The following is a 26,530-nucleotide window of genomic DNA, read 5'->3' on the forward strand; positions in this document are numbered from 1 at the left end:
ATTTCATTGTCATGAGACTGAGGAAATCAAGTTTACAAGCACTTCGTTAATCATTCTAAAAAAGATGCTATTGTTTCAGAAATAGCAGTATGTGGAATGCAGTTGTATATGCTGCCTCACCACTAACAAGTCTAAAGAAAGGGAGAATTGAGCATATTGCTGATGTTAGGAAGTTTTCTTTTTTAATTGCTGCTTATTAGCACAGAGAAAGAGACTCACTTTTCAAACTTTGCCAAGATATCAGCCACAATGGTCCTGCTTTCAATTGCTTTATCAGTAGTTCCATTGTATTCAAACAAGGCAAACATATTTCTGCTATCCTCCATGGCTAAGCCTCGAATTAACTTTTCAACAACCTAATGAAAAAAGCACAACAACAAAACCATAACAAAAAAGTTAGTACCTTAGTGGGTAATTAAGTCTAAGGAAAATTAAGACAAGGTAGGAGTCATTTTAGGGCAAAAAAGTGGCCAAGCTACTGTCTAGAATGATTTAACAATGGTTTTCCCCAAACACTTTATTTTCAACTGCTCCTCCTTTTGCTATAGAGATTATTGAATTGTAGCAGGTACATGGCAGCATTCAACAGTTAACTCCCTAATTTTCCAAACTCAAATTTCTGAAGTATCAAAATTTGGGCTGAATTTTTCCAGGCATGGGGACAAATATGCTCTCATCTACCCCTGGGTATAGTGGAATAACTCCTATGAAGTCTGGATAGTACCAGGGTTACTTCTTCACATTCTTGCTAGGTATCTTTCCCAAAACCAGATTTGATGCAGATCAATGGTCACCAAGACTCTCCAGTGAAAAGATTCCTAAGCAGAGGTCTCATCAGTGCCTCCTTGTACAAACCTTGAAATTTCACCTCCGCTGAATGAAGATGCTGATAATCTCCATCAGCTGGGCCCAATGTGGAGCCCAAAATGCCTAAGCACCTCCAGAGTTTCAGTGAGAATTAGTGGCTAAAATTGTAGTGTCCACGAGAACATTTAACACTTATCCCTATGAGGCCCTGCTCTGTCACTACCTCTTCTCACCTCTCCAGCTGTGGTATGGGAGTTGATTGTGATTTTACAGGAGCCACCACCATGGCAATAAACTGTAGATGTCATTTCTTGTCTTCTGATCAGGGCTTCTATTTCATCCCGCGACGGCACAAATTCTCTGCATTTGGTTTTTTTGAGAGATTCGTAAGTGAAGAGGGCATACTTTTCCATTTCCGTTCCTGGAAACTGGTCACGGGCCCTGTGACACAAACACTGAACTTAAATCACCTGCTGATAAAATGGAAGATCTGTGGGGCGCACCAGGGACTCCTTGACTAAATGACACGGAGGCGATGCACACACAGGGCTCCAGTGGTTAGTACAAGTCTGCACAGTTGTGTACTGACATGCTGAAGCTTGTCTTCACTGCTAAAAAAGCCCTGCATGACAACTAATGCATGTTAGCTATCCTAATGTAAAAAGCCTAGTGGAGACCAAGCACTATAGTTTACATCACGAGGAGAGTTAGAGGAGATCAACCATTGCAGGAGTGGAAGGTAAGGGAGGGCATTAGTGTTGATCTTGCCCAGCTCCCTCATGATAAAAACTACAGGTGCCTTGTTTCCACTAGGACTTTACAGCAAGATAACTATCACATTAGTTATCTCACTGTAAAAGCAAACCTTTTTGACAGTGAAGACATAGCCTTAATATGTTCTATTTTGCTCAGAATGTTTTTCCCCCAAAAAGGAATCAAAAGCAAGAAAAAGGCCCAACAAAATGTGTCCTGACCACTCCATGTTGCCGTAGTGGCAGTAGTGAGGGAATGTAGTTTACCAGCTAGAATAGTCGGGGGTCAGGACTCCTGGTGTCTCCTCCCGGCTGGGTTATACTGTATAACAGTTACTGATGTTGGTGAGTATCTACTCACACAAGTAAATCAATGGACCTGAATGGGACAATTTGGGTAAGTGCTCAACAATGTAACCATTGCAGAGGCTGGGCCTTGATAATCTTAGACAACTTGAAGCACGAAGAGACTCCATGCTCTGCCCATCTGTAAAGCAGATCTAATACCACCTTCCTCACAGGGGCATTGTGAGGCTTAATTAATTGATGTGTGAAAAGGGCTACGAGATCCCCAAATCAGGGGGTACGTCTACACTGGAGATGCAATTTCCAGCTTGGGCAGATTTACGTTTGGTAGATTTGATTGAGCTACTGTACTAAAAATAGCAGAAAAGCAGCACCTGCAAGGGTGGTGGGAGAGGCTAGCTGCCTGAGTACAACAATCCCATCTGAGACCCTAGGTACCTAACCTCCCAGGACTATCCTGCTATTTTTAGCATGCTAGCTCAATCAAAGCTAATGTGTGTAAATCTACCTGAGCTGAAAGTTACTCCTCCAGCTGCAGTGTAGACATACCCATGTGCATATGGAAGTACTGTTTATAGCATTACTATGGTATTCTTATGCACTGATATTTTACAACTGGCCTACAAAGGAAAAACTCAATTACATGAAACACAAATTCAGATTCTCGTTTTAAGAAAACTGGAGGATTTATCTTGTGTTATAAAATAGCTTGGATTCAGGAAGTAACCTGATTTCCTTTAAACATGCAGCAGTACAGCACAAAAGTCTGAACCATGGCCATACCTGTGGTTGCTTAATTCTACATCAAACAAGTTTTAAGCATTTGTTCTAGATTTACAAACAAGTCTTAACTCTTTGTAACATATACGTAGGCTTAGAAAGATTAGATTTTTATCAGTAAACGTCAGTTTCACCATAGTTTGCAGTGTTGTAGCCATGTTGGTCCTAGGATATTAGAGAGACAAGGAGGTGAGGTAATAACTTTTAATCAACTAACTTCTCTTGGTGAAAGACAAGCTTTTGAGCTTACACACGGCTCTTCTTCAGGTCTGAGAAAGGAAGCTTATATTCATAACTTTGCTAGACTCTAAAAATCATGGACATAATAAAGACACTGGATTCATGGCTTATTACAACAACCTATAACCCAATAACCCCCCTCCCAACCGCCCATTTTTGCCTCCTCACTGCAGAGGTGTTGACTGACTACTTCACCCTGAATGGTGTCCTACAATGTGTTTTAACTCCTTATGCTAAATGATCTGTTCCACCTTGTACTTAGCTGTGACACTCTAAGGCTGTGTCTACACTACAGACCTTACGGTGGCACATCTATACCAAAGGTCTCTTGTGTAACTGCTCTATGCCGGTGGGAGAGAGCTCTCCTGATGGAATAATTAAACCACCCCAACGAAAGGCAGTACCTATGGCAGTGGGAGAGCGTCTCCTGCCGACATAGGGCGTGCACACCCGTGCTTTTGTCGGTGAAACTTATGTTGGTCGGGGTGTGTGTGGTTTTTTTTCCACACCGCTGAGTGACAAAAGTTTTGCCGACAAAAGTGCTAGTGTAGACAAAGCCTGAGTATCTTTCCCAGACCTGAAGAATGGCTCTGTGTAAGCTCAAAAATTTGTCTCTTTCACCAACAGATGGTGGTCCACTAAAAGATATTGCCTCACCCACCTTGTCTCTCTAATTTCATCACACACTGGCAAAAAGCACTTCCATCTATAATCGAAATTTAGAGCTAGGCAAAGTAAGAAAAATGCCACTTAAGAACATCTTAGCGTTTGATTTAACACTATTTACTTTGTATATTTTGACATATTATGTTGGTACTTTGTGTTAAGTTACAAAGCTTTAGCTTTTTTAATCTTAACACCTACTGTCATAAGAACAACCGTACCGGGTCAGACCAAAGGTCCATCTAGCCCAGTATCTTGTCTGCTAACAGTGGCCAATGCCAGGTGCCCCAGAGGGAATTAACCTAACAGGTAATGATCAAGTGATCTCTCTCCTGCCATCCATCTCCATCCTCTAACAAACAGAGGCCAGGGACACCATTCATTACCCATCCTGGCTAATAGCCATTAATGGACTTAACCTCCATGAATTTATCCAGTTCCCTTTTAAACGCTGTTATAGTCCTAGCCTTCATTAAATAATTGTCTGACCCCCACCCTCATAATTTCCGACAACTGTGAAAATTTAAAATGATACAAATCAGACAAAAACACAACAAACTTCAAACCCATAATTTTGTGCAACTGTGAAAATTTAAAATATTGTGAAAAATGTTTTTAAAAAACCCATCCATATCTGTCAAAATTCCAATTCTGCCAAGCCAACATATACTCAAAGTCAATGACTACTGTTTTTAAATAAAATTAAATAATAAATCTGCAGTCATATCTTTCAGCCAGTGATCTCAAAATGCTTCACAAACACTAAAGGAACACTTACAATTAAAAGCAACACAAATAATTCAGGTGCAAAACTTTGGTTTTGTAAAAAATGCATTTGTACCAATACAAACATGAACAGAAATGTTGACATGACTTAAATTCCAACAGAAATTGTTTATTTTTAAAGGAATAACTTTCCCAGTGACCCAGACACTTTGTACCTTTCTACTATATAAGAACCAAAAGTGAACCTAATGATACTATAATTCAGAGTGATATTGACTAATCTATTTCATTGTCTAAATAAAGTAATCAACAAAAATTGTGGGGGGGAATCAATTTTAAAAACTTTCCTTTTTAAATAGTAAAGTTAACTAGTAACACTTTAAATGGCAGAAATGAAAGGTTTTAAAAAATATTTGTTTTAACATAATATCTCTTTAAGCATCATAACACTCTTGTTATCTTCTCTCACTAAACACTGGCATAAATAGGTGAAGTGACATGTGCACGTTGGTGGGAGAGCCAGGAGTAGGATCCAGGAGTTCGGGCTCTAAACCATTAAGACTACTTCTGTAGGTAAGAGTTTTTATAGTAAATACAAGATCTGTGCAGGTTTACAAAAAGAAGGCCCTGATCCTGCAAAGGCTTGAGCATATGCTTTACTTTAGATGCTGTCATTAGTGCCATTCACTTAAAAAGTACTATGCACTGTGCATAAAGCTAAGTGCATGAGTAAGTTTTTGCAGGAATGAGGTCCTAACCGATTCTTCAAAAGATAACATTGACGTCTATTAAAATTATTCCATGTACATTTTAAATGAATTTGATTACTTTTTTCCTCTAAATTTTAGACTCAGTGGTTGAAATACTTGGTACACTTCAAGGGATTCCTAATCCTTTCCCCACAAGATGCCTGTTTATTGGAAACTGTTATGAAAAATTACCAGGAGAGGAGACAAAGTGAAGAAAAAGAGCTGAAAACAGTATTTTTATATCCTAAGTATTTGTAGCCTCTTACCTTTTGAGATGGAACTTCAGATACTTGAGGATACCACGGCTAGGCAGGAATGTGCAACTCATGCATGTGAGTATCTGCCAGCTATACAGATTCCCCACACTCCCTGGGTTAGGCACTTTGTTAGTCTGTTTGATGAGCTGACAGTAGAGCTCATCTCGAAGGGGTCGTAAATCATGCCCTGTCTGAAGGATACCCTGGATTATAGGTATGGGATCAGACATAGACTCTAGCTGCTGCAGAGAATTAAATATCTTGATGGCTTCATCCTGGAGAGTTGTATAGCCTTTATCTTTCAGCACTACAAAAAGAGAGTAAGCCATAAGGTCTTATAAAAGAGATGCTCTTTCAAGGGGGCTGTGGGGTCCCATGGCTGAAACCCAGACTCTGAGCCCCAGCTACCTCTCCTCCTGCACCCTAAGCTACCCCCCCGCCCATGCACAGCCCCTAGCCACCCCCCTCCTTGCACCCACAGCCACACAGCCCTAGCTACTCCCCTGCCTGCACACAGCCCCTAGCTACCCCGTCCCTGCACCTAAGCTGTTTTCAAACTTTCTGAGCTAAGCCCCTCACCTTTGAGTTATAATTTTTGGTTGCTCTCCCCCCAGCCCAGACAGGTGGATGGCCTGTTGAGGTGAGTCAGTGGGTGGAAGTGGCACTCCTTCCCTGGACCGCTGGCCCTTCCCCCCACCCATAGAAGTCGAACTATGTCTATGCCCAAGGCCCCTGCCATGAGCCGTTCTCCCCTCTACCCCCAGGCTGGGCCCTGGAGTTTTTATAGCATGTCAAGGGGGGGGCCTCAGAGAAAAAGAGGTTGAGAACCCCTGCTCTAGCTCAACCAAAAAGTATGGGCTTGAAGCAGGAACTACTGGGCGGAACTCTATGGCCTGTGTTATTCAGATGATCATAGTGGTCCCGTCTCACTTTGAAGTCTATGAATCCATTAGAATATGTGGAAACCAACATGGAATTTTCATTTTATGAGAAATTGTTAAAGTTTGTTTTTATTCTGAACCTGAACAAAAACAAAAATTTCAGAATTCCCATGAAAGGAAATTAAAAAAAAAAAAAAAAAAAGATTTCAGGTCAATTGAAGCATTTGATTTTGACTTTTTAACATTTTATATTATAATGTATAATATAACATTTTGAAATAAAAAATAATGAAGTCCCCTTATCAAAATTGTTCCCCCTCCCCAAATGAATCATCATTTTCCAACATAAAAACATTGTCAGAACATTTTTGACCAGCTTAGAATCTGTACTGCTGAAATGTCTATTGCTCTTTCAACAACATAAGGAAAATTAAGTGGAGATCACAAGTTAATTAATGAATTCTTGCATTTACTCATTTTCAATATACATGGAATTGTAATATATCAATATACATGTATATTGTAATATTAGCATATTGCTTAAATTCTAATGGCTAAACTAGCTAATTGCTTTATTGCTTTTTAATGCAAGAAAATGAATTAATCACTCTTTGTATTACCTAATGTTGACTAGGGGCTTAGTCAGTACAACTAAAAGCACTGTATACAATTTGGATTTGAGGAATGGGAGGGACTACACTGCATGGATGAGTAATCCTTATGTTTGATTCACAGTTAGGTTTAATCGCTCTGGCAAGATAGGTAGCAGTCTATTTTATGAGTGGTGAGTGACTGACTTTTCTTTACCGTGTTATCATTATAGAAAATAATTTGGGCCTCAAATGAAATTTAAAATAGCTCAGATTAGGAGCTATGTGAAGCTGCATCATTTTTAGGGACAACTCTGGCAGGAATCTTACCTCAGGAGCAGCACCCCCAGGTTTTATGCGGGGCCTTGGCCACCGGCCCTGCGCCCAGGACTCCACTTCCCAGCCTGGGGCGCAGGTCTCAGCAGCCGGCCCCGGCCACTGGCCTCGTGCCTGGAGCTCTGTGCGCAGGGCCCTGCTCCCAGCCCCGTTCCTGGCACCCCGCTCCCAGCCCCGGCCTTTGCCCCCTCACCCCTGTCTAGGTCCCCCCTCCCAGAGACACAGCCCTTCTTCCGGCCCAGATCTGGGGGATTGGGGGCATGGATGGGGAGGGATGAGGTAAGAAGTAAAAACTGCTTTCAGCACCCCCACTATTAAAAGTGTTCCAGCGCCACTGCTCAGTAGCCAGAGTTCTTCCTAGAGCATGTCAACTGCTATACCCATCAAGGGGTGTAGCTTACTCTTCCTGCATGCACAGCCAGCTTAAAAGAGTGAAGAGACGCCAGCTTAAAAGAGTGAAGAGCTGCAGCTCCTGTGTTCTACCACTGCACAAGACTCAGCAGGGGCCCCTTGCAGGTCCCCTTCCCCGTCCCAGGAAATCCATGGGGCAGCAGGGTATAACTTGGGTCTGAGAGAAGATGAGAAGAAAATCTGACACACATGCCATTTGATATCCTGATGTTTAGCCCCATGATTGCCACCTTATCTTCACAGAACAGTCCTGATTTGGATAGGCTTCTCTCTTTGACAGGCAATATGAGTTTTAAAATAACTTAAGTTTATCTTTTTAAGGAAATCAAATTCATAACCATCGTGCAACAACTCTGTCCCAGTGTTCAAAGTCTATGAGGTGCTAACCTGGAGGTAAAACATGACTTGGCGGGCGTGGTTATTACACCTGTTTTTTGGAAATCAAAGTTCACAATATCTATCTAAATCAATGACTTTTCAAATTAAATAGCCTCAAAAATAATACATGTATATTGGGTTCCATGTTTTCCCCACACAAATGATGAAATATGTAACAGTTTTAAACTGGAGATTGCAGTGGCTTAAGGCAGCTGCAGTCCCCCCTCCAGTCAGGAAGAGGGGGCCCCGAAGTGCGTAGTGATAATCAGAAAAGGAGATGTGTCCAGGGTGGTTGATGGGATTAAATTATTTAACTAATCTCTGTTGCAGCCTTTACAAGGCAGGGCTTCTATGGAGCCCCTGATGGGAAACTAAAGTTGTGCTCCCTAGGGTATAGTAGGTAACCTGGGGGAAAGAGAGAGCAAGTTTACATGTCTGAAAAACTCACGGTTTAGATTGATGTCCCCATATGGCAACGGCAGTAATGGGGAGTGCAGTGGATGATGCGTGTAACGGAGAATAGGGTTTCTCTTATAAATCTGTTCAACAACCTCAGAGTTCAGGCAGTTCTCCTGGTGGGTTTAAAAAAAGAAAAGGCATAATTCCTGGTTCAGTGTGAATGATAATCCAGTGATGGATGCATGTGAACAGATTGGTCCAAAAAATTATTCAACTGCAGTACCATGTGAAAAAGTCTGTTAGTAAAATTACTTGTTGCTAAAAGATACAGCAATAAAAACTGACCTGCAGAATTTTCTTCAGGGGGTCAGGCATCATTTCAGAAGAGTATGAGAAGTGCCAGCCATTCTTCTACGCATTGAAGATGTAGAAACTCGTATCATGGCAAAGTGGCATTCTCATCTTGTTTTTATGCCCAGAACAGAATATGCTATACGTGACTCTCCTAAATCCAGTACACTTCATAGTCCTGCCAGTTTCCCTACTTAAAGAATGTCTGGCCAGATGTTTTCAGAGTTTGACAGACAAGATCAAGCAGCTGTTCTCTAAAACACACTACTATAAATAATGATCATGAGAGGTGCTTGGTATTTCCAATTCCCACTGGCATCAAAGGGAGTAATGGGTGCCCAGCAGCTTCCAAGATGAGGCCCAGAATGAGCCACGCTTTAATGCTTTTATTGCACAGACTAATCAAAAGAGCTGTGCAGAGGATGGAAAATCCATTTTTGGATTAATTTTGAGGTTTCAAAATTTATTTTCATTTCACATTGGTATGAAAACAAAACCTTTCTAAAATTTTTGCAAAATGGAATTGTGTCAAAACATGTTTTCCAATCAAAAAGATCAGGTTTTCAATTAATCTCTCTCTGGTGAAAAGTAGCCACACAGCCCTGCACCTTAGAAACCTTCTGAAGACACCTGCAGTTTTTATCTTTTCTGAAGATCCACCACATTATCTGCTGAAGTGAGACCAACAGAGATCCCCTGGGAGAGATGGTGAGAGCCCATGCATGTAACCCCTCCAATGGGATCACAAAGTGCATTAGTTAATGCTGCTTTAAGCAGCATTAAGTTACACGAATTATCAGGGCAAAAGTTACACCGGTTTCCAAGGGAAACATACATACAGAGTAGCTTTTCCCTGACTCTTTCCCCTCCACAGGCTATATACCCCATGTTCTTTTGCTCTTGGAACAGTTAAAGGAGAGGTTCCTTGGGCTTCTGGATGGTGTATGTGTGTCTGAGATTGTTTGTATCAGGCATCTAATAACAGGGGGAGGGATAGCTCAGTGGTTTGCGAATTGGCCTATTAAATCCAGGGTTGTGAGTTCAATCCTTGAGGGGGCCACTTAGGGATCTGGGACAAAATCAGTACTTGGTCCTGCTAGTGAAGGCAGGGGGCTGGACTCAATGACCTTTCAAAGTCCCTACCAGTTCTAGGAGATTGGTATATCTCCAATAATTATTATATTATAAATTGGGTCATTGGGCTTCTATTTCCTTTCACATCACATGACAGAGGGAGCATAAAGGGCTCAGGTTCCAAATGTATATACTGTCTCCCCCTTCAGAGGCTTATTTTTACCTTAATATCCTGAATAAGCTGCTGGGTTGGTGTATCAATCGGTGCTTTTGTGTCAGTCACATTCTGGATGGCACTTGACCAGCGGGTGGCCTCATTGAGCAATTTTGTATAGAGACGGTAGCAGTGCTTGCGTCCATACACAGTTACATTCCAGTAGCCTATGACAATAGTAAAAATTAGTTATTACAAAACGTTTTGTGGCTTTGCTTATTCTGATGTAAGCAGAGATGTAAGTGTTTTACTAAGACACAAACTGCATGTCAGGCACAGCTAAACTGCTCCACTGGAGTCTCACTGGCAACTTCTCTTGAACCCAAAGTCTGCAACTAAGTGCTAGTCTACACTTACCTGCCGGGTCAACGCGGTGAGTTCGACTTCTCGGAGTTCGAACTATCGTGTCTAATCTAGACGGTATATTTCGAACTCCCCGCGCGCTCGTCCGGTCGACGAACACCACACCCCACCACGGCGCGTGTGGGGTGACCTGGGAGAGCCGAGTTCGACGCGCCGCCGCGCCGCTGTCGTCGGTCAGTCGAACTAGGGTACTTCGACGTTCAGCCACGCTATTGAAGCATAGCTAACTTTTAGTTCCCCTAGTTCGTAGACCAGACCTAAGTAGCCTAACTAAAAATAAGCGTGCGGCAGTCACCCCATGTTTAGTTAGGGAGGGCCTCTACAGCCTCCAAGACAACAGATGGATGCATCATCCATCCACCTGATCCATACATGTGCAATCTCCACAGGCCTCATCATCTCATCTTGGTAAGGCTGGAGGGCACTGTAAGACAGACTTGTCCAGACAGTGTCTGAGGACAAGGGGACAAAGAGGACAACATTGTCTTACAGAACAAATCCTTTAATAACCTGCATTATTTATGTATTGTTAATGTATACTAACATAAGCAACAAAAACTAAAACCAAACTGTCTGTGTTGTTCTCTTGCTGTTTTTCACTACACACAAATACACAGCTGATAGAGTCCAGCATATATTCATATATTCATTTTTATTTTATTTTGCATTTCAAATTTTCATTTGAAGAGAGTCTAGACGAAGCTTATTTACTCTTTTTTATTTAAAAAAAATTTTTTCAAGGGTCAAAAGGTACAGTGTACAGACAACAAAAAACATCAAATATAAAAAAAGAAAAAAATAAAAAAAAATCTGAATTGAAAGAAAAAAAATTTTTGAAAAATTTTTGAAACAAACATGACAGGACAACACAAAGAAAGTGATGTAAATTTGATTACTGTACTGTAGATCTGTAGACTGTAGACACTCAGTCTGTTTCTCTAGAAGCTGGAAGAAAAGGCTAGAAAGTAGGAGAGGCTAGAAAAGGAAGTAGGCTGCCTTTATTCCCTGCCTTGTAATGTTCCCTTGATGTGTAATATTTATAGGAATAGATTTTATAGGAATAATTAGTTAGGAGTGTTAGGACTTATTGCAGTGTGAAGTACCTCAGTGATTTAGAAGCCTAAGTTCCACTGACCTCTTTACCCATCTGTATTCATGAAATCCAAATAGTGGATGTAAAATATTTTCCTACTGTGCTTGTTGCATTTCCAGGTAGGCTGGAGCGCAGCTCAGTGCACACAAAAACCTAATGCTCATGAACAAATTACCTGTCTCTTTGAAGATTTTCTCATCAGGCGGTACCACCGAGCAGAGGCTATTCAGGACTAGGGTACCCAATTTCAGGGCATTCTTCTCTGAGCTCTTGTAGTAGTCCAAAGAATTGTGTGTTAAGACAAACCAGCGCTTCTTCAGCTTTAGTGAAGACATCTTCGGGCTGTTTTTCACTTCTTTGTGTAACCATCCTGTTAAATAGACACCCAATGAATTAAAGCTTTTCATGGAATTAGGCAAAGCTGTGGTTAACTTTTGGCAGCTTAGAGTTTTTTAAAAAATGATTTTAATACAATTTATAAAAGTATCACTAAGTATTGCCAAGTCCTCTTTTTAAATAACTTTTGTTTAAGTTAACAGTGTCAAATTAACTCCCAAGAAAAGGTGAGGTTGAAATACTACATATTATCTATACTGGGGCTTCTCAAACTTTAATGGCATGAACCACATTTTACTAAAAAGACTGACTCATAGACACCCTTCCCCATCCATTCACAAATCACAAAACATCCTTGTGGAAGCTACAGCAACTGTTTACCTGGAAGAGTGATATTAAGAAAGTCTGAATGTGTTTTTAGTAGTATCTCTTGAGTTAGCGGCAGGAAACAAAGCCAGCAGCATGTGACCAGCGAGCTCTCTGCAGACCACCAGCAAGTGCTCCACAGACCACTGTTTGGGAACCACTTATCTATACAATTCAACTCCTCTGATTTGCTTTCCCATTAATTCTTACCCCTCACTATGAATTCTTGCCCCTCCACTCTGGTATCTCCCTTTGATCTCTGTAGCAGTGTTATCCAGTGGTGCATCTCCTCAGGGGTGTCAGCATTACAGTGGAGAACACGATTAGCAGTGATGATCACAAATGAATTGGGTCTACGGAAAAAAACAAAGGTGGAAAAACCCACACAGTAAATATAACTACTGTTTGCACCACAACTAAATGACTGAGTTACCTCACTTGCCATAAGCATAAACACTTCCCTCTTGTTTGTATTTTATATTCAGGCAAGTGTTCCTCACTTCTGCACCATTTATTTCAAGAACTCTAGCCCTATAACATGTTAAGCTTTTAAAAAGACTGTTTAAAATGAGAGATGGGTTTGTACCAAATGCTGGGTCTATGCAGCCCTGAACTTTGGGAAAACTTATATCCAGTCTTTGACCCATCTTTATATCAGCCCAACATAAGACCCTTCCCCACTCCAACAACAAAAAAACCACCTTGAAGTTTGGCTCTGGATCCAAACTTTGTAGTTCATGGTCATCTCCATATAAAGTGTTTGCTTCAGTAGCCACTTTAGCTAAAACCAACTCTAATTTACAAAGATTTATAATGAAGCAGCATGTGAACACAGATCCCTTTATTTTTAATACAGTGCAATTAAGGCAGAATAGTCTCTTTTTTAATGAGATTCTGGCTTTCATCCAATCCTACCCCAGCATTCACTGAAGCACCAGCAAATTGACCTGCTTGCCTAAGATCACACGAGTGGACTGTCTTGGGGCTCTACATGGATTAGATTCTACTGTTGTGCCCTTCTGTCTCTACAAGCCATGTGTTTTGAACTCTTCAGACCCTTTGTCTCCCCAAGATACCAGCTCACAAGAATTATATCAGAAAGCCTTTATCAGGGCCCATGCCATTTTGGGATGCATAAGCAGATCATCAGCATCAAGCAGGAAGATAACAGACTTTCACTTTGCAGTTCTAGTGAGAAGACATTAGGAATATTGCACTCAGTTCTGGACATTTTAATGGCAAAATTATTTGGAGACAATTCAGAGAAAAGCAGCAAAAAATAGCTACTAGGCTTTCATCCTAATGTGATGGGCACTTTCCAAACACAAAGGAAGATAATTCCTGAAACAAACTGTGTGCAATCCAAAAGACAGATGAAAGGCAAGGAAAAGATAGAGAACCTATAAAGTGATCAGGGTGACTGCAGGCAACTGTTTTGTATTGACTGGAGTGGGGATAACATGGGTATCAGGAAGGCCAGTGAAAAGGAGGTTACAGTAGTCAAAATGGGAGAGAATGAAGGGCCTAGACTAGTTTTAGCTTAGTGTAGACAGGGAAATATTATGTAGAAAGAAGTGGCAAGATCAGGCCACTGTCTGGATGTGTTGAAAGGGCTGGTGCTGTGTCAAAATTGGTCCCTAGGTTATAAACTCAACAGCAACAAAAACAGGAGTAGAGAGAGTTCAGGAGGAATGAGCAACAGTTCAAAGTTTTGGGTATGTTACATTTAACCTGATGGTGAACCATTATCAGAGACATACAGGAGACAGGTGGAGAGGTGGAACTGGATGGAAGTTGAAACCAGATGAGTAGATGAGGGTGGAGAGCATGAAGAAAAGAGGGCCTAGAATGCAGCCTGGTAAAACACCCTCCTGGAAAGCTGGAGAGGACAGACATCCAAACGAGTGGCTGAAGATAAGGTCAAAGAGGTGGGAAGAGAACCAAGGGAAGCCACAATTGCTACTCCTGGTGGAATTCTGCGCCACTGTGCATGCAGAGACTTCATGTCCCCCATAGATAACACATTCTGCTGGAGAGGCACTGCAATTACACCTTTCCCCCACCAGGAGCTGCTGTGGCACCAAAGAAGAGGGCAGCCAGCTCACAGGCCAGCACAGCCAGCCACAAAGAGGGAGGAGGCAGAGGCCAGGTGAGGAGGAACAGGATATGGGGCAGTGGTCCTCAACCTTTTCGTCTGGCGGGTGCCAGACAAAGGACCATGGCGGCGGTGGAGCACCCGCCGAAATTCGGCGGCATTTTGGCGGATACTCCACCGCCGGCCAGGACGTGGGTGCATTTAGATGCCCCCACGGGTGTCATGGCACCCACGGACACCGTGTTGGGGACCCCTGATATGGGGGGATTGTTGGGGTTGCTGGTGGTTCACAGACAGGGTTCAGTAGGGCTAGTGGGAGGGACAAACTGGGCAGAGGAACAGGAGCTAGTGGTATGACAGCACTGAGCCAGGGGCTAAATGGGAGGGGATGCAGGACCACATGGAGATGGGGGGATGGGGATGGCTGAGTGGGGGTGCAGGAACACATGGGGATGGGGTGCCTGACTGAACGGGAGAGGCTAGGGGTCAGCCAGGGTCTGCAGGGGGAGGCTCCCAACTCCCTAACCATCCCTCTCCCCCCCAAAAAACTCCAGGGTTCATACTTTTCCCACCCACACCCAACAAACCTCCAGGTTCACTCCCAGGCTCCTTCCCCGCAATTATTTCCCTCTTCCTGAGCTCCTCCGTTACCCCAATTCCCTTAAGTGTTTGCACTGCTTCTGAGGGGCGTGGGAAATACATTTCTTTATTGGAGTTTAAATGAATTATTACTCAAAGTTCTGTATTAATATGCCTACTAAGAAATCTGTTTGTCAAAAAAACATTTCCTGAATCTTTTTTGTTGTCTGTATTGTTAGACATATTTGCTGACAGGTATTTTTAAATAAATTCCCAAAATAATTAAAAAATCCATGATTATATTGTGTTATTTTGATAAATAAAATATGCAGAAATTTCCAGAATTTTAAAATATTATGAGCAGAATTTTTAAATTTTTGGAGCAGAATTCCCCCAGGAATAAATTGCAAAAGACAAGTCAGGACAAACAATCAGGCAGGAGATTGTAATCAATAACATCAAAAGATCTACTTAGCAAAGTGGCGGAAGCCTATTCTAGAATATTTATGAGTAAATATTCAAAGGGATCTCAACCCAGCCTCTTACTTTTGAGCCTGCAATTATGACTACTGCCATCAGCTATCTAATTGGACGACACAAGTGTCCTATCACCCATATCAGGCAGATATACATTTTCTGTGTCGTGCACCTGCTAAATTGAAGATTTTTTTTTTTTAATTTCGTCCTTGAAACTGAATTAGATAAAGCACTAGGCACTGGTACCGAAAGGAACAATCTGTACTGACAATAGAATTGACTATATAACCTAATATTTCTTTTCCTTTTCTGATAACTGATTTCTAGGGGATGCAAAAATTGTATTTCTATGTGATTCTTAATACAGCAAGTGAGAAGATGAGAAGTTTTTTCTTTTTAAGATGGGTCCCATGGGGATGCTGACATGAACACCAGACATTTCCTTAGCAACACTTTTTTAACCTAACTACCATCGCATTTGCAGGCTTTTGCTTTCTTGCATTGCCTTGTTTATAAAGCTTCAGTTCACTACTAACCTAACTGGTAATGTTCAGATCTTTGTAGACTGTGGTGGGGTTAATAACTTCAGAACAGCTGCTCCATGAATATTTGTAAATGAGGGGATAGAAAAGAACTGTATAATTTGCATTTTTGACCGGATAACACTGCAGTATTGTTAAGGCCCAAGCTAGTATGGGCTAGATTCACAAAAGGTTTTGGGCACATAACCGCCACTTTAAGTGCCTAAATCCCAGAGTCAGGCCTGACTGGGATTCACAAAGCCCCTGCTCAGCTGCCCCCAAACCTTGGAGGCACATAAGCTCACTCAGGGCCTACATTTTTTTACAGTCCTATGTTGCTACCTCTGAGCATGCGCACTACAGCCCCACGCCAGGTGTCTGGACATCTATGCCCCAAAGCAATGCACACATTTAGGGAAGACAGGTTTTCCTATGCATAACTTGCCTGCAGGGCCTGATCCAGTAAGTGTGCTCAGAGCTCGCCAACATCATTGGAGAAGCAGGACTCTAACCACCAGTTACAGAGTCATTCTCATGCTTGCTCTCTCTCCTGCCCAATTATTCGTTATTTGGCCATAGTGCAATAAGAGAGACCAAGGGAGCCTCTGATCAGAATATTCCATCGCCCAGTGGTTAAAGGCACTTAGCAGATTCTTGGCCAAACCCCTTTCTCTCACTCAGGCAGAAGGGGACTTGAACCAGGGGTCTCCTACACCCCAGATGAGTAACCTAGCCATTGGGCTCAAAATTATGAGTGAGCTTCTCCACCTCATGCTGCTGCTGCGCCCCCCTCACTAAACTGGCACAGGCACCTAACCCCAAGAGGTTTGCAGCTGAGAATCCCAAGTAGAGGGAAGTGCCTCCCTGCAGCTGAGGCTTAGGCACCTATCTCCAAGAGAGGGACGGGGCTTAGTGCACATCCCATAGGTTGGCATCTCCTACTGGCTAGTTTCGGTGAAGAACCTCCTAGAAATGCTGGCTTTTGTGAATCCCATTCTGGGGAGCCTAGCCACTGAACTCTGGCTTTGTGAATCTTGGTGGTTTTCTAGGTGACAAAAGTTAGCCATGCTTAAATTTCTTAGTGAATCTAGCCCTATGTTCCAAAATAATGTCAGTTTCTTCCTCTTCTGTTATGCATTGTTATTCAAAGTGAAGTACATCCTGGCCAGAGTTCTGGGGTTTCAATAAATCATTTCTAACATTTCAATAAATGTTTTCCAAAAACATTCTGCTCTAACTGTATGTGTCATCCAAATAATTTTCTTAATAGAACATAACCTGCAAGGAAAAGGAAATGCAAGAGACCCATAACAAAATGCAAAGACGTTTTCCTGGTAAGGGTAGATAAAAATCCTACTTTTTACGGTGATTTAAAACAAGAAGCCTTGTTCTTTAAAAGTAGTTTGTATAAATAAAAATGCATTATTGTTCCTCTCCTACTTTCAGGCCTCTTGAGAAACAAGACTTGATTGATGCACATGCTGACCCAAACAAGAGAGACGTTTGTGCCAGGAAAGTTAGCAGAACCCACTCTAGAAGTGATGCAGATCCTTCCCCACCCACTTCGTACATTATGTTGGAAAATCTCAATTTGGCACTATCAAAAAGGAAAGGCAGTGAAATAAGTTTATGTGCAAAATATGGAGATCAGTGTCAAAAACATCAAATTTTGAAAGAGGAAACATGCACCCCAGCCAAAAATGGCAGTGAAACTTACCTATCTGGGTTGTCAGAAGCACATACAGAATCAATCAGTCCAACATCCAGTGTGCCCTGTGCAACAAAAACCCAACCAAGAAAAAGAGGCAGACATTTTAACATCACTAAAATATATTATTCAATATATTACTTTTAGGCATAAGCAAAACTGGGAATTACTTTGCATACTTTGGTTATGCAAAACTATATAGATCTAGGTGCCAATTTCTTCTAACCACTAAAATTTAGGGGAAAGGGAACAGGGGTTTCAGATAAACAGATCTAATAACAGATCAACTTTAGTTACGTTCACTGCAAAGCAAGTTCAAAAACAACTTCTATTTTTCTGAGTTTCACAACTCAGTTGCAATTTTGACATAATTTACAATACCCTCTAGTGAATTTACCACCACACAGCATAGAACCTTGGGAAGCCAACATCAAACAGAAATCTAGATTTTTATTTTCCTTTGTTTCCTTGTTAGCACTCTCTAAACTGAATGGGTTAAATCTGCCCCCCAGTTATATGTTCTGTAAAAATAACCAACGGAAATGTTCCAATTTTTTTTTTAATTAACAGATAGTTGTATTTTTTAATTTAATCAAACAAGCATGCCTTTCCAGTACTTTAACTGCAAGTACTGCACTACTGCGTTGGAGCATGAAAATTTGATAGGGAAACTGACTAGAAAAAACGTGAAACTAACTAATACATTTAGTTTAGGACAGTGAAATGCAAAATCAAGAGGCTATAAATAGTAAAAAGGAAATTTAGATTAATAAAATAAATCTTAACCTCTAGATATTAGCTTTAACAGGGGGAGGGATAGCTCAGTGGTTTGAGCATTGGCCAGCTAAACCCAGGATTGTGAGCCCAATCCTTAAGGGGGCCACTTAGGGATCTGGGGCAAAAATCAGTACTTGGTCCTGCTAGTGAAGGCAGGGGGCTGGATTTGATGACCCTTCAGGGTCCCTTCCAGTTCTATGAGATAGGTATATTTCCTTGGGGCAGGGTCCAGCTTCTCATTATATGTGTGTGTGCAAAGTGCCTAGCACAATGGGGCCCTCTAGCCACTACAACAAATACGTTTGTAACATACACAAGGAAATTTGTGCCTGATTGTCCAAGGTGTTCAACCCGTCACAATCAGGCCCTTTGTTTTCTAAAAATATAGGCTTCTATGCCTTTAAATTTTGACTCACCACAGCATTCTGTGGGTTTGCCTGCTCATCATGCATCTCCTGGATCTCCTGTTCTGTGGAAGCATTGACCTGACTCAGCACGCTGAACCACTGGCTGCAAGAGAGAAAGGCAAACACCAGCATGACAAAAGGCTCACACCCAAGAAATCTCTATCCCATTTGTGGCCTGTAGAAAAGCAACAGGTTCTACAGGTTTCCTGAACTGCCTCAGAAAGGATCTCTATTCTCAGCACTCAAAAAAACAGCAAGCCTCTGTGCAGTCAGTTCAAATAATGACAGAATCCCAGAAGAAATAACCAGCAGGGCCGTCCCTAGCTAGTCTGGAGCCCTATGCAGCACCCCCACTCCTCCTGTGGGGGGGACTGGCTTGGGGGACAGAGGAGAACTGCCCCCCAGCACTCACTGGTGGTGTAGCTGGGACCGGGTCACTGCACTTCCCACTGCTGGTGAGTGCAGGTCCAGCCCTGCTGCAGTCCTCTGGAGAGTGGGGGCAGGGCTGGAGTAGGGCAGGGGCTTTGGGGAAGGGGTGGAGTGGAGGGGGCTACGGTGGAGAAGTGGTGAGAAGAGGCAGGGCTGGGGCAGAGCAGGGGTGAAAAGAGGCAGGGCTGGGACAGCACGCAGCTGCACAGGGCACCAGGAAATTTGGGTATGTGCCGTATGGGTAGGGATGGCCCTGATAACCAGAATATCCTTGAATACCCTCTCTGCCCCAAGTCTTTTTCCTAGATCTCCAATACCAATTCCCTTTACACCATACCATTTTAAGGTAAATACTCTTTGTTAACATAAGAACATCAGACCAAAGGTCCATCTCAGGCAATGATCAAGTATCTCTCCTGCCATCCATCTCCATCCTCGACACCATTCTTTACCCATCCTGGCTAATAGCCATTTATGGACTTAACCACCATGAATTTATCCAGTTCTCTTTAAACATTGTTATAGTCCTAGCCTTCACAACCTCTCAGGTAAAGGAGTTCGAAGAACTTCCTTTTATTTGTTTTAAACCTGCTGCTTATTAATTTCATTTGGTGAGTTCTTGTATTATGGGAATAAGTAAATAACTTTTCCTTATCCACTTTCTCAACATCACTCATGATTTTATATATACCTCATATCCCCCCCCCTCCTCCTCTTTTTTTCCAAGAAGAGTCCTAGCCTCTTTCTCTTTATGGGACCCTCTCCTCTCTAAACCCCTAATCATTTTAGTTGCACAAGGTATCTATAAAGAATTGACTGTAATCCAACTGAAGCCCTCCTATGACCTGGATGTACCCAAACATACAGCAAACACTTCAGCTGGAATAGATACATTAGTAATCTGCATGTTTTGTTTGTTTGTTTTAAAACACTGGATGTTCACACCTCAAATGATTCCCTAAATCCTGATGTAGTAATGTTGTGATTGGACATTTCTTATTTCTATACATCTGAAAAAGTGACTGTTTATATAATCTTGTATTTAAGTCCTCTGTGCATGTGGCAAAGGAAGAGGAGGACAAAAAGAACTCCCCACACATTCCATTTGTCTGTAGTCAGGAGCAAGGCAAAAATCAGTCAGCGCTAGGCTGCTTTGGAAGGAAGCACTGAAGATGGGCCAGTGTCAATTTATTCCAATCCAGTGGTCAAGTTATCCCCAAATAGCTGGCAGGTGGTGGAGCAGGAGTTGCTATTCCAAACTGTAACCCTTAGTAGCAATTACAGAAGGGCTGAACTTCAGCCACATGGTCTGCCTTTGGCATATATTTCATCTACTTCTGGTCCCTGTACAGTTAGAACCTGATTATCTTGTGCAATCCCACTGAAATATGAGCACCGAACTTGGCCAGTTCTGCAGGTTTCCTGAACGTCATTCTTTGAGAAACTTGCCATTCTAAAGATACTTACCCTAAGGCTAAGTTTCAAAGGGCCTCATCCCAGCCTCTAAAACTGCATCTTCAAACTTTTTGCAACTGCAGAAGTTGTGTATACATGAACATTTTCTATGCAAAATTGTGGGTTTAAGTTTAGAGGCCTCTTTGAAACAACCGCCTACATTCATGGATCCTCTGGCCACACATATGTAATTGAAAACTGTGGTGTTTAGGAAATGCCAGGTTTCCACACCCATACACATCTGGAAACTGGATTCTGGTAACAGTTTGAGAGAGACTGAGTGGTTAAAACAGCATCACAACAGCCAGGGGTTTAGTACCCTGCCTAACTCCTTCCACAAATGTAACATTTTAATTAATAGCAGCTATAAAAACTTCAGTATCTAGGAAATGGGGAGTGAATGAGAGTGCTGATTCTGATCCAGACCCTATGTTAGTAGGAAAGAAGCTGAGACTAGGGATATGGTCCTTTAATATACCTCTGCATGAAAAATCTGGATCCACATTGGACACTGATTTCCAACTGGCTCGTGTACCTGCATCCTGAGGGTGCAGGTGCCCTAGCAATGGAGCTTGGCACAGGGCAATTCTTGAAGGAGAGCTGCCAAGTTTCAGATGAAACCATTCAAACCTAGGATGTGTCTCACATGGTTTCCACTCATGGTCATAAATCAGCCCAGGTTTACTCAAAACTCAAGTTGATCAAAAGTTCCGCAAGCCTTTTCCTGAACTTGGCCTGAAATTTAGTTTGTGACAAAATCTGAAAGCAGGCAAAACGGTTTCATTATGGAAGCCTGGCCCAGATATAATCCAGTGTCTATTAGCTCTCAAACAGCTCCCTAGTCAATGCTCAGAATGACACAGATTCCAGAGAGCATCTCCTCCAGCCCTCCCTTGCTGGAGGGAGTATTGACATGAGGAGGGCCCCTCTGAAGAGGGAGGGAAAGGTTCGGCTCTTAAAGGATCCTAAACCCAAAATTATAAACAGTGATTCATCTTTCCTTTCCTTTCCAGATTCTGACCCACAGGTATTTTATTTAAAATCCAATGTGTTAATTAAATCATATAAAAAAAGCCAGACCTCGTAGTATAAGCCACCTACTAACCTTTTATTATACAACAGCTAATGTGGGCACATAGTACGCCTCTACCTCGATATAACACTGTCCTCAGGAGTCAAAAAATCTTACCGCGTCATAGGTGAAACCGCGTTATATCCGACTTGCTTTGATCCACCCGGGTGCGCAGCCCCCTCCCCCCCGAGCACTGCTTTACCGCATTATATCTGAATTCGTGTTATATCGGGTCGCGTTATATTGAGGTAGAGGTGTAGTATTTTTAAAAAGAGTGATCGAAGTTTAACTTCAAGTACAAGTGGTGTACATATTTTCCTAAAATATTTTTTAGAAATTACTTAGTTCAAAATGAATGAAAACCCTGCACCTAGATGAAAGGAAGATGGCAGCTCAGCTCTACAGTTCCCAAGTTAATGATTGGGTCTCAGAGGATCAGCTAACCCCCAAACTGTTTGTTTGCATTTCTCCCCACACCAGAACAATGCAAAGAAAACAATAAGTACAAAATTTGTGGCATTTCCATCCCATGTGTGAGATTAACCTGCATAGGGAACAACACATTACGTCATTCAATGTAATCAGAATGAACTAACAGATACTTCTAAATCATTTTTTGACCCGCTTTTCAACAGTGCTGAACATTCAGAGCTCCCTTGACTTCAGCACCTCTGAAAATCTTTACACATCTCCTACTGGAACCAAGGTATCTTTGAACAATTGTGTATTGTGGGAACAGAAACAAGGAAAATGCCAGCAGGTGAATTAACCTGTAATGTGTGTGGTGTGTATACTAAACGAACACTGAAACTGAAGTCATTGTCATCTCCTATGTTTTGGAAAAAGGTAGAGATACGTAACTGAGAGCATGAAAGCCCCTAAACTCTGGTAATTTCTTGTTGGCTCCTCAGTAGAGCAGTTTGCCAGAGATGTAGAGTAGTTCAAACAGACAAAACTAACTAACTGGATCATTACATACTTATATGTTACTGTATCTTATGACAAATCTCTCAAGTTAATAATGGAAAGCTTACAAATGGATTCACACTATAATTTTAAGGATGATTTAGCAACTCATTTTAATTTCAAAAGAGATCACTGAATTAACTGTGCTGTTATAGCCTATGAAAAGTTGCCCTTTAAAGTATGAATAAGAAGAACTGCAATCTGAAGATCTCAAGGCCTTCTGAATATATATACATTAATTTATATTCAATACCCCTGTGATGGAGGGAAGCATTATTCCCATTTTACAAATGAGAAAACAGAGTAATAGAAATGTTAAGGACTAAATCCACAAAGGGAATGTAGGCTCAGTGTCGAAACACCTGACTTTTAGATGCCCTGCTGCCCAATGGAACCTTCAGCCATGAGTTAGATGCCCAGGCTCCCTAAATATTGCCAGGGGAGAGAAGGCAGCTAAGAATAGGATCCACAGAAGCCAGCATGCTGAGTGGGGAGCTGCCCAAGACAGCCAGTAAGAAGGGGGCTGGGGACCTAAGACCCGCCTCTCAAACATAGTTAGGCACCTAGCTCTGGGTTGGAGGCATCTATCTCTACTTAGGATTCACAGCCCTGAACCCACTCCTGGAGATACATGGCTAAGCCAGGTCAGCCTTTTCACATGTGCTCATAAGCGAGCGTGCCCCTCCCTCGCTTATGTAGCGTAGTGGTTAGGGCATTCACTGGGAGGTGGGACATCTGATTTCAAATCCTTGCTCTGTCTGATAAAGAGCAGGTACTTGACTTTGGGTCTCCCGTACGCAGGGGAGTGCCCTGACCAGCAGGCTATAGAGTCTGTCTCTCTCTCTGGTCCAGTGAACAATTATTTATACAAAATGGAACAGCTTCAACAGGAGAGATTGAAGGAGCCACACCACCAACTATCCACGCTCAAGTCCCTGCTCCAACTCAGGCAGAGGGGGGATTTGAAGACACTCATGTGGAGTGTGGGAGACCTAACCACTGGGCTATTAAGCATTCTGGGATGGACACACATACCCCATCTGTCACTTCCAGCTGTTTTATGTGAGGCCCAATCCAGTAGGTGTGGTCACCCCACAGGAAAGATAAATGGAAATGCCTAGCTTGTGACTCCCATCAGGCCTGGCTTAGGCATGAGCTAGGATGCTGCACAGCTCAGCGGGATCAGAATTTAGATGATATTGCACGTCTCCTGGTAGAAACTTGGGCACCTAGGGAACGTTACTGATACAAATTTAGACATCTACATGGTTAGGTGGCAGCTGAGTGGGGTTATCAGGATTTCAGTGGAGGCTAAATATTGGACTTAGGTACCTAAGTCCCTTGTGGATCTAGCACTAAGTAATTTGGATGAGGCCACAGAGTAAAAATACCCACATATCCTCACTTCTCGTCCTGGCAGTACAGCTCAGTGGGCAGTGTAAGATTTTAAAATAACCTTAATTATTTATTTTCTTACATTTGAATGCTTGTGTTTTTGTAAATGATGTGATAGGCAAGTATGTTATTGTCACTCAGCAACTGCAGGCAGTTTTTTAAATTCAGATTTTTGGATTTGGAATATAATAGATCTAGCAGCATTAGCTTGCTCCTAGCCCATGGTTAACGATTTTTCCTTGCTGCCGCCAAGGATCTGTATCAGATTCTAAGACCTTTAACAGCTGAGCAGATGGAGATCATGTGCTTTGCTCTAAATACCACAGTCTTCTCATTTGTGAATATGAGTGCACTCCTCTGCATTACAGTGACCATGTGAAATCTCACATATGAAAAGATCTTAGGCGCTAATCCTGCAAAGAGAACAGTGTAGGAGCCTGCCAGACCAGGGCCTTATTTCAGAGAGCCTACAGTGAATCATATGGATTGCATCAGTTTTTTAAGCAGGTGAAGAAGGGCCTGAGAAGCACAAAAAGCAGTGAGAGAAGTGGCCAAAGGAAATGACCCTGTACAGGCAAGAGAACATTAAAGGTGTCACAGGGAGCAGGCATGGCCGAATCCTGGTTATCGCAGCACTGTTGATATGGCTCTTTTCTGCCACTGGCAGCCTCTGGTGGCTGCAATCTCAACTGCCTCAAGATCTTTCAAAGGGGATTAAATGCAGTGTGTTTAATACTGCTGGCCAGTACCTTCAGAGATCACATATAAAAGACAGTCAATACACTGCTGCTGTTTGCAAGAGTTAGAATGATACGGAGATGAAGAGTTTAATGATTCTCTTACCTAGCATCCTCAGGAGAGTCAGCAATCAAGTGGTAGGTCCTGTCGGCCATTAATATATCAATCCCATTTTCTTTACCAGTATTATCAACAATCTCTCTGAAATGGATGCAAATGCCAGAATTAAAGCTAGAGAGATACCCCATGCACAGTGAATATGCCCTTATAGTGAGCGGCTTAGACACTCTAATATTTCAGAATAATATTTACTTATTTTACCCTGATTCACTTAAGATGTGTAATGCAGACTTCTGTTACTTAAACATTATCAATTCACCAAAACAATATTTGTCATGGCCACTGTAGCTACTGTCCAAGTTACCCATGTTTAAAGCACTATGAAGCCTCACTTTTTAAAGTGGCCTTTTTTTTCCACTTGTCATTTAAAAAATAAATACTTACAACAACAAAGAAAAACCTTATTAAGAGCAACAAAAGGGGGAAGAGAGTCATCTCTGAAAAAATAACCAGTGTTGAGGAAAGGAACATAAGGTCTTACTCGGACTCCTTAAAATATTCAAGGGGTTGCTGAAGATGCCAGAAATGCAGGCCAAGATTTTCAAACGTAACGGCATTTTCTCTGTCAGTTTTTGGGTGCCCAGGTTAAGGCACGTTAAAGGGGCCTGGTTTCCAGGAAGTGCTGAGCACCCACCCTCTGAAAACCAACCCTCTTGAGGTGTTTCAAGTCAGACATGGAAATATCAAGGCCCCCAAAATACCGCAAGTCATTTTTAAAAATCTTGCCCTGTGTGTTTAAAGCAATATACAAACTTTGGTTATTTCCATGTACGGCTAAGCATTTCCCAAGGCTTAAATGGTGATTTTTGGCTTTTTGTCCCCCCTGCCCAGTTACTATCTTAAGCTTATTTTTCCCCTTGTTAATTAACCAACACTCTTCTCATAAATCTCTTTCCTATCACAGCACATGACATTTCTGATCTACCTTGTCATCCATGTACAGATAAAAAAAAATTAAAAAGCAGTTTTAAATGTAAGAGAAAAAAGTGATCCCATATTTTGTCCTTTTCCTGAATTTTACTTTCTTCCTCCTTACTATAGAATAGAATACAATACAATACCTGGGTTGGAAGGTCATCAAGTCTAATGCCCTGCTCAAAGCAGGAAACATCCCCAGATCCCTAAATGGCCCCCTCAAGAATTGAACTCACAACCCTCAGTTTAGCAAGCCAATGCTCAAACCACTGAGCTATCCCTCCCCCCTGTATGCTGTCACCCTAGTATTTGCCTTTTAAATAATGTAAGTGAAGGAGCACACGATTTCATTGTCTTTGACTAAAGCTCAGATACTTTAGGAATCTGCTCACTGATTAAATAAACCCCTTAAATTCCAATTCCACTGCCTAGAAAATACACTTTATTTTTTGTTCCACGTAGATCTTTTCAGATATAAGCTCCTTTTTGTTATTCTATGTTTATAAATGTTCCGTTATTGATTAAAAAAATCTGAAGAGTTCAGTTTAGCTTTAAACATCTTCTTTGAGGTTCATCTTTAAAAGAAGAGTGGATAATGGATGAATTCATCAAAAAGCTTTTTAAGATGACCATTAGTGAAACGATATTCTGATATAATGTAGCAACAAGAAATCTGGATTTTGATAGACATCGTAGTAAGGACTATCACAACGAAGGCTACATTTTAGTCACTGGTATTTTTAGTAAAAGTCATGGACAGGTCACAGGCAGTGAACAAAAATTCACAGCCCATGACCTGTCCAT

The 26,530-nt window shown here is 41.9% G+C and overlaps 1 protein-coding gene and 1 long non-coding RNA gene across 11 annotated transcripts in view; one reads left to right on the forward strand and one right to left on the reverse strand.

The window, feature by feature from the left end:
* LOC120399398 overlaps positions 1 to 18,258 on the forward strand; it is a 74,262-nt gene extending 56,004 nt beyond the window's left edge. For 5 of the 6 annotated variants that reach the window (XR_005595125.1, XR_005595127.1, XR_005595126.1 and 2 more), the window contains 2 exons: positions 4,763 to 4,847; positions 5,123 to 5,295. This is a non-coding gene — a long non-coding RNA (uncharacterized LOC120399398). Of the gene's footprint in view, positions 1 to 4,762; positions 4,848 to 5,122; positions 5,356 to 6,896; positions 6,946 to 17,014; positions 17,079 to 17,190 lie in introns of those variants that run through there. The other variant, XR_005595130.1, reaches the window with a different exon arrangement.
* The window catches only part of MYO10 (myosin X), a 244,876-nt gene that overhangs the window by 6,906 nt on the left and 211,440 nt on the right, over positions 1 to 26,530 (reverse strand). For all 5 annotated transcript variants that reach the window (XM_039527600.1, XM_039527601.1, XM_039527602.1 and 2 more), the window contains 10 exons: positions 24,797 to 24,892; positions 18,646 to 18,739; positions 17,462 to 17,517; positions 12,283 to 12,425; positions 11,546 to 11,740; positions 9,924 to 10,081; positions 8,325 to 8,448; positions 5,290 to 5,587; positions 1,041 to 1,248; positions 220 to 356 (listed from right to left, as the gene is read on the reverse strand). In XM_039527600.1, coding sequence (XP_039383534.1) covers positions 220 to 356; positions 1,041 to 1,248; positions 5,290 to 5,587; positions 8,325 to 8,448; positions 9,924 to 10,081; positions 11,546 to 11,740; positions 12,283 to 12,425; positions 17,462 to 17,517; positions 18,646 to 18,739; positions 24,797 to 24,892 — 1,509 coding nt within the window. The remainder of the gene's footprint in view (positions 1 to 219; positions 357 to 1,040; positions 1,249 to 5,289; positions 5,588 to 8,324; positions 8,449 to 9,923; positions 10,082 to 11,545; positions 11,741 to 12,282; positions 12,426 to 17,461; positions 17,518 to 18,645; positions 18,740 to 24,796; positions 24,893 to 26,530) is intronic.

This window comes from Mauremys reevesii, linkage group 2 (assembly GCF_016161935.1).
Source record: "Mauremys reevesii isolate NIE-2019 linkage group 2, ASM1616193v1, whole genome shotgun sequence".
NCBI lineage: Eukaryota > Metazoa > Chordata > Testudines > Geoemydidae > Mauremys > Mauremys reevesii.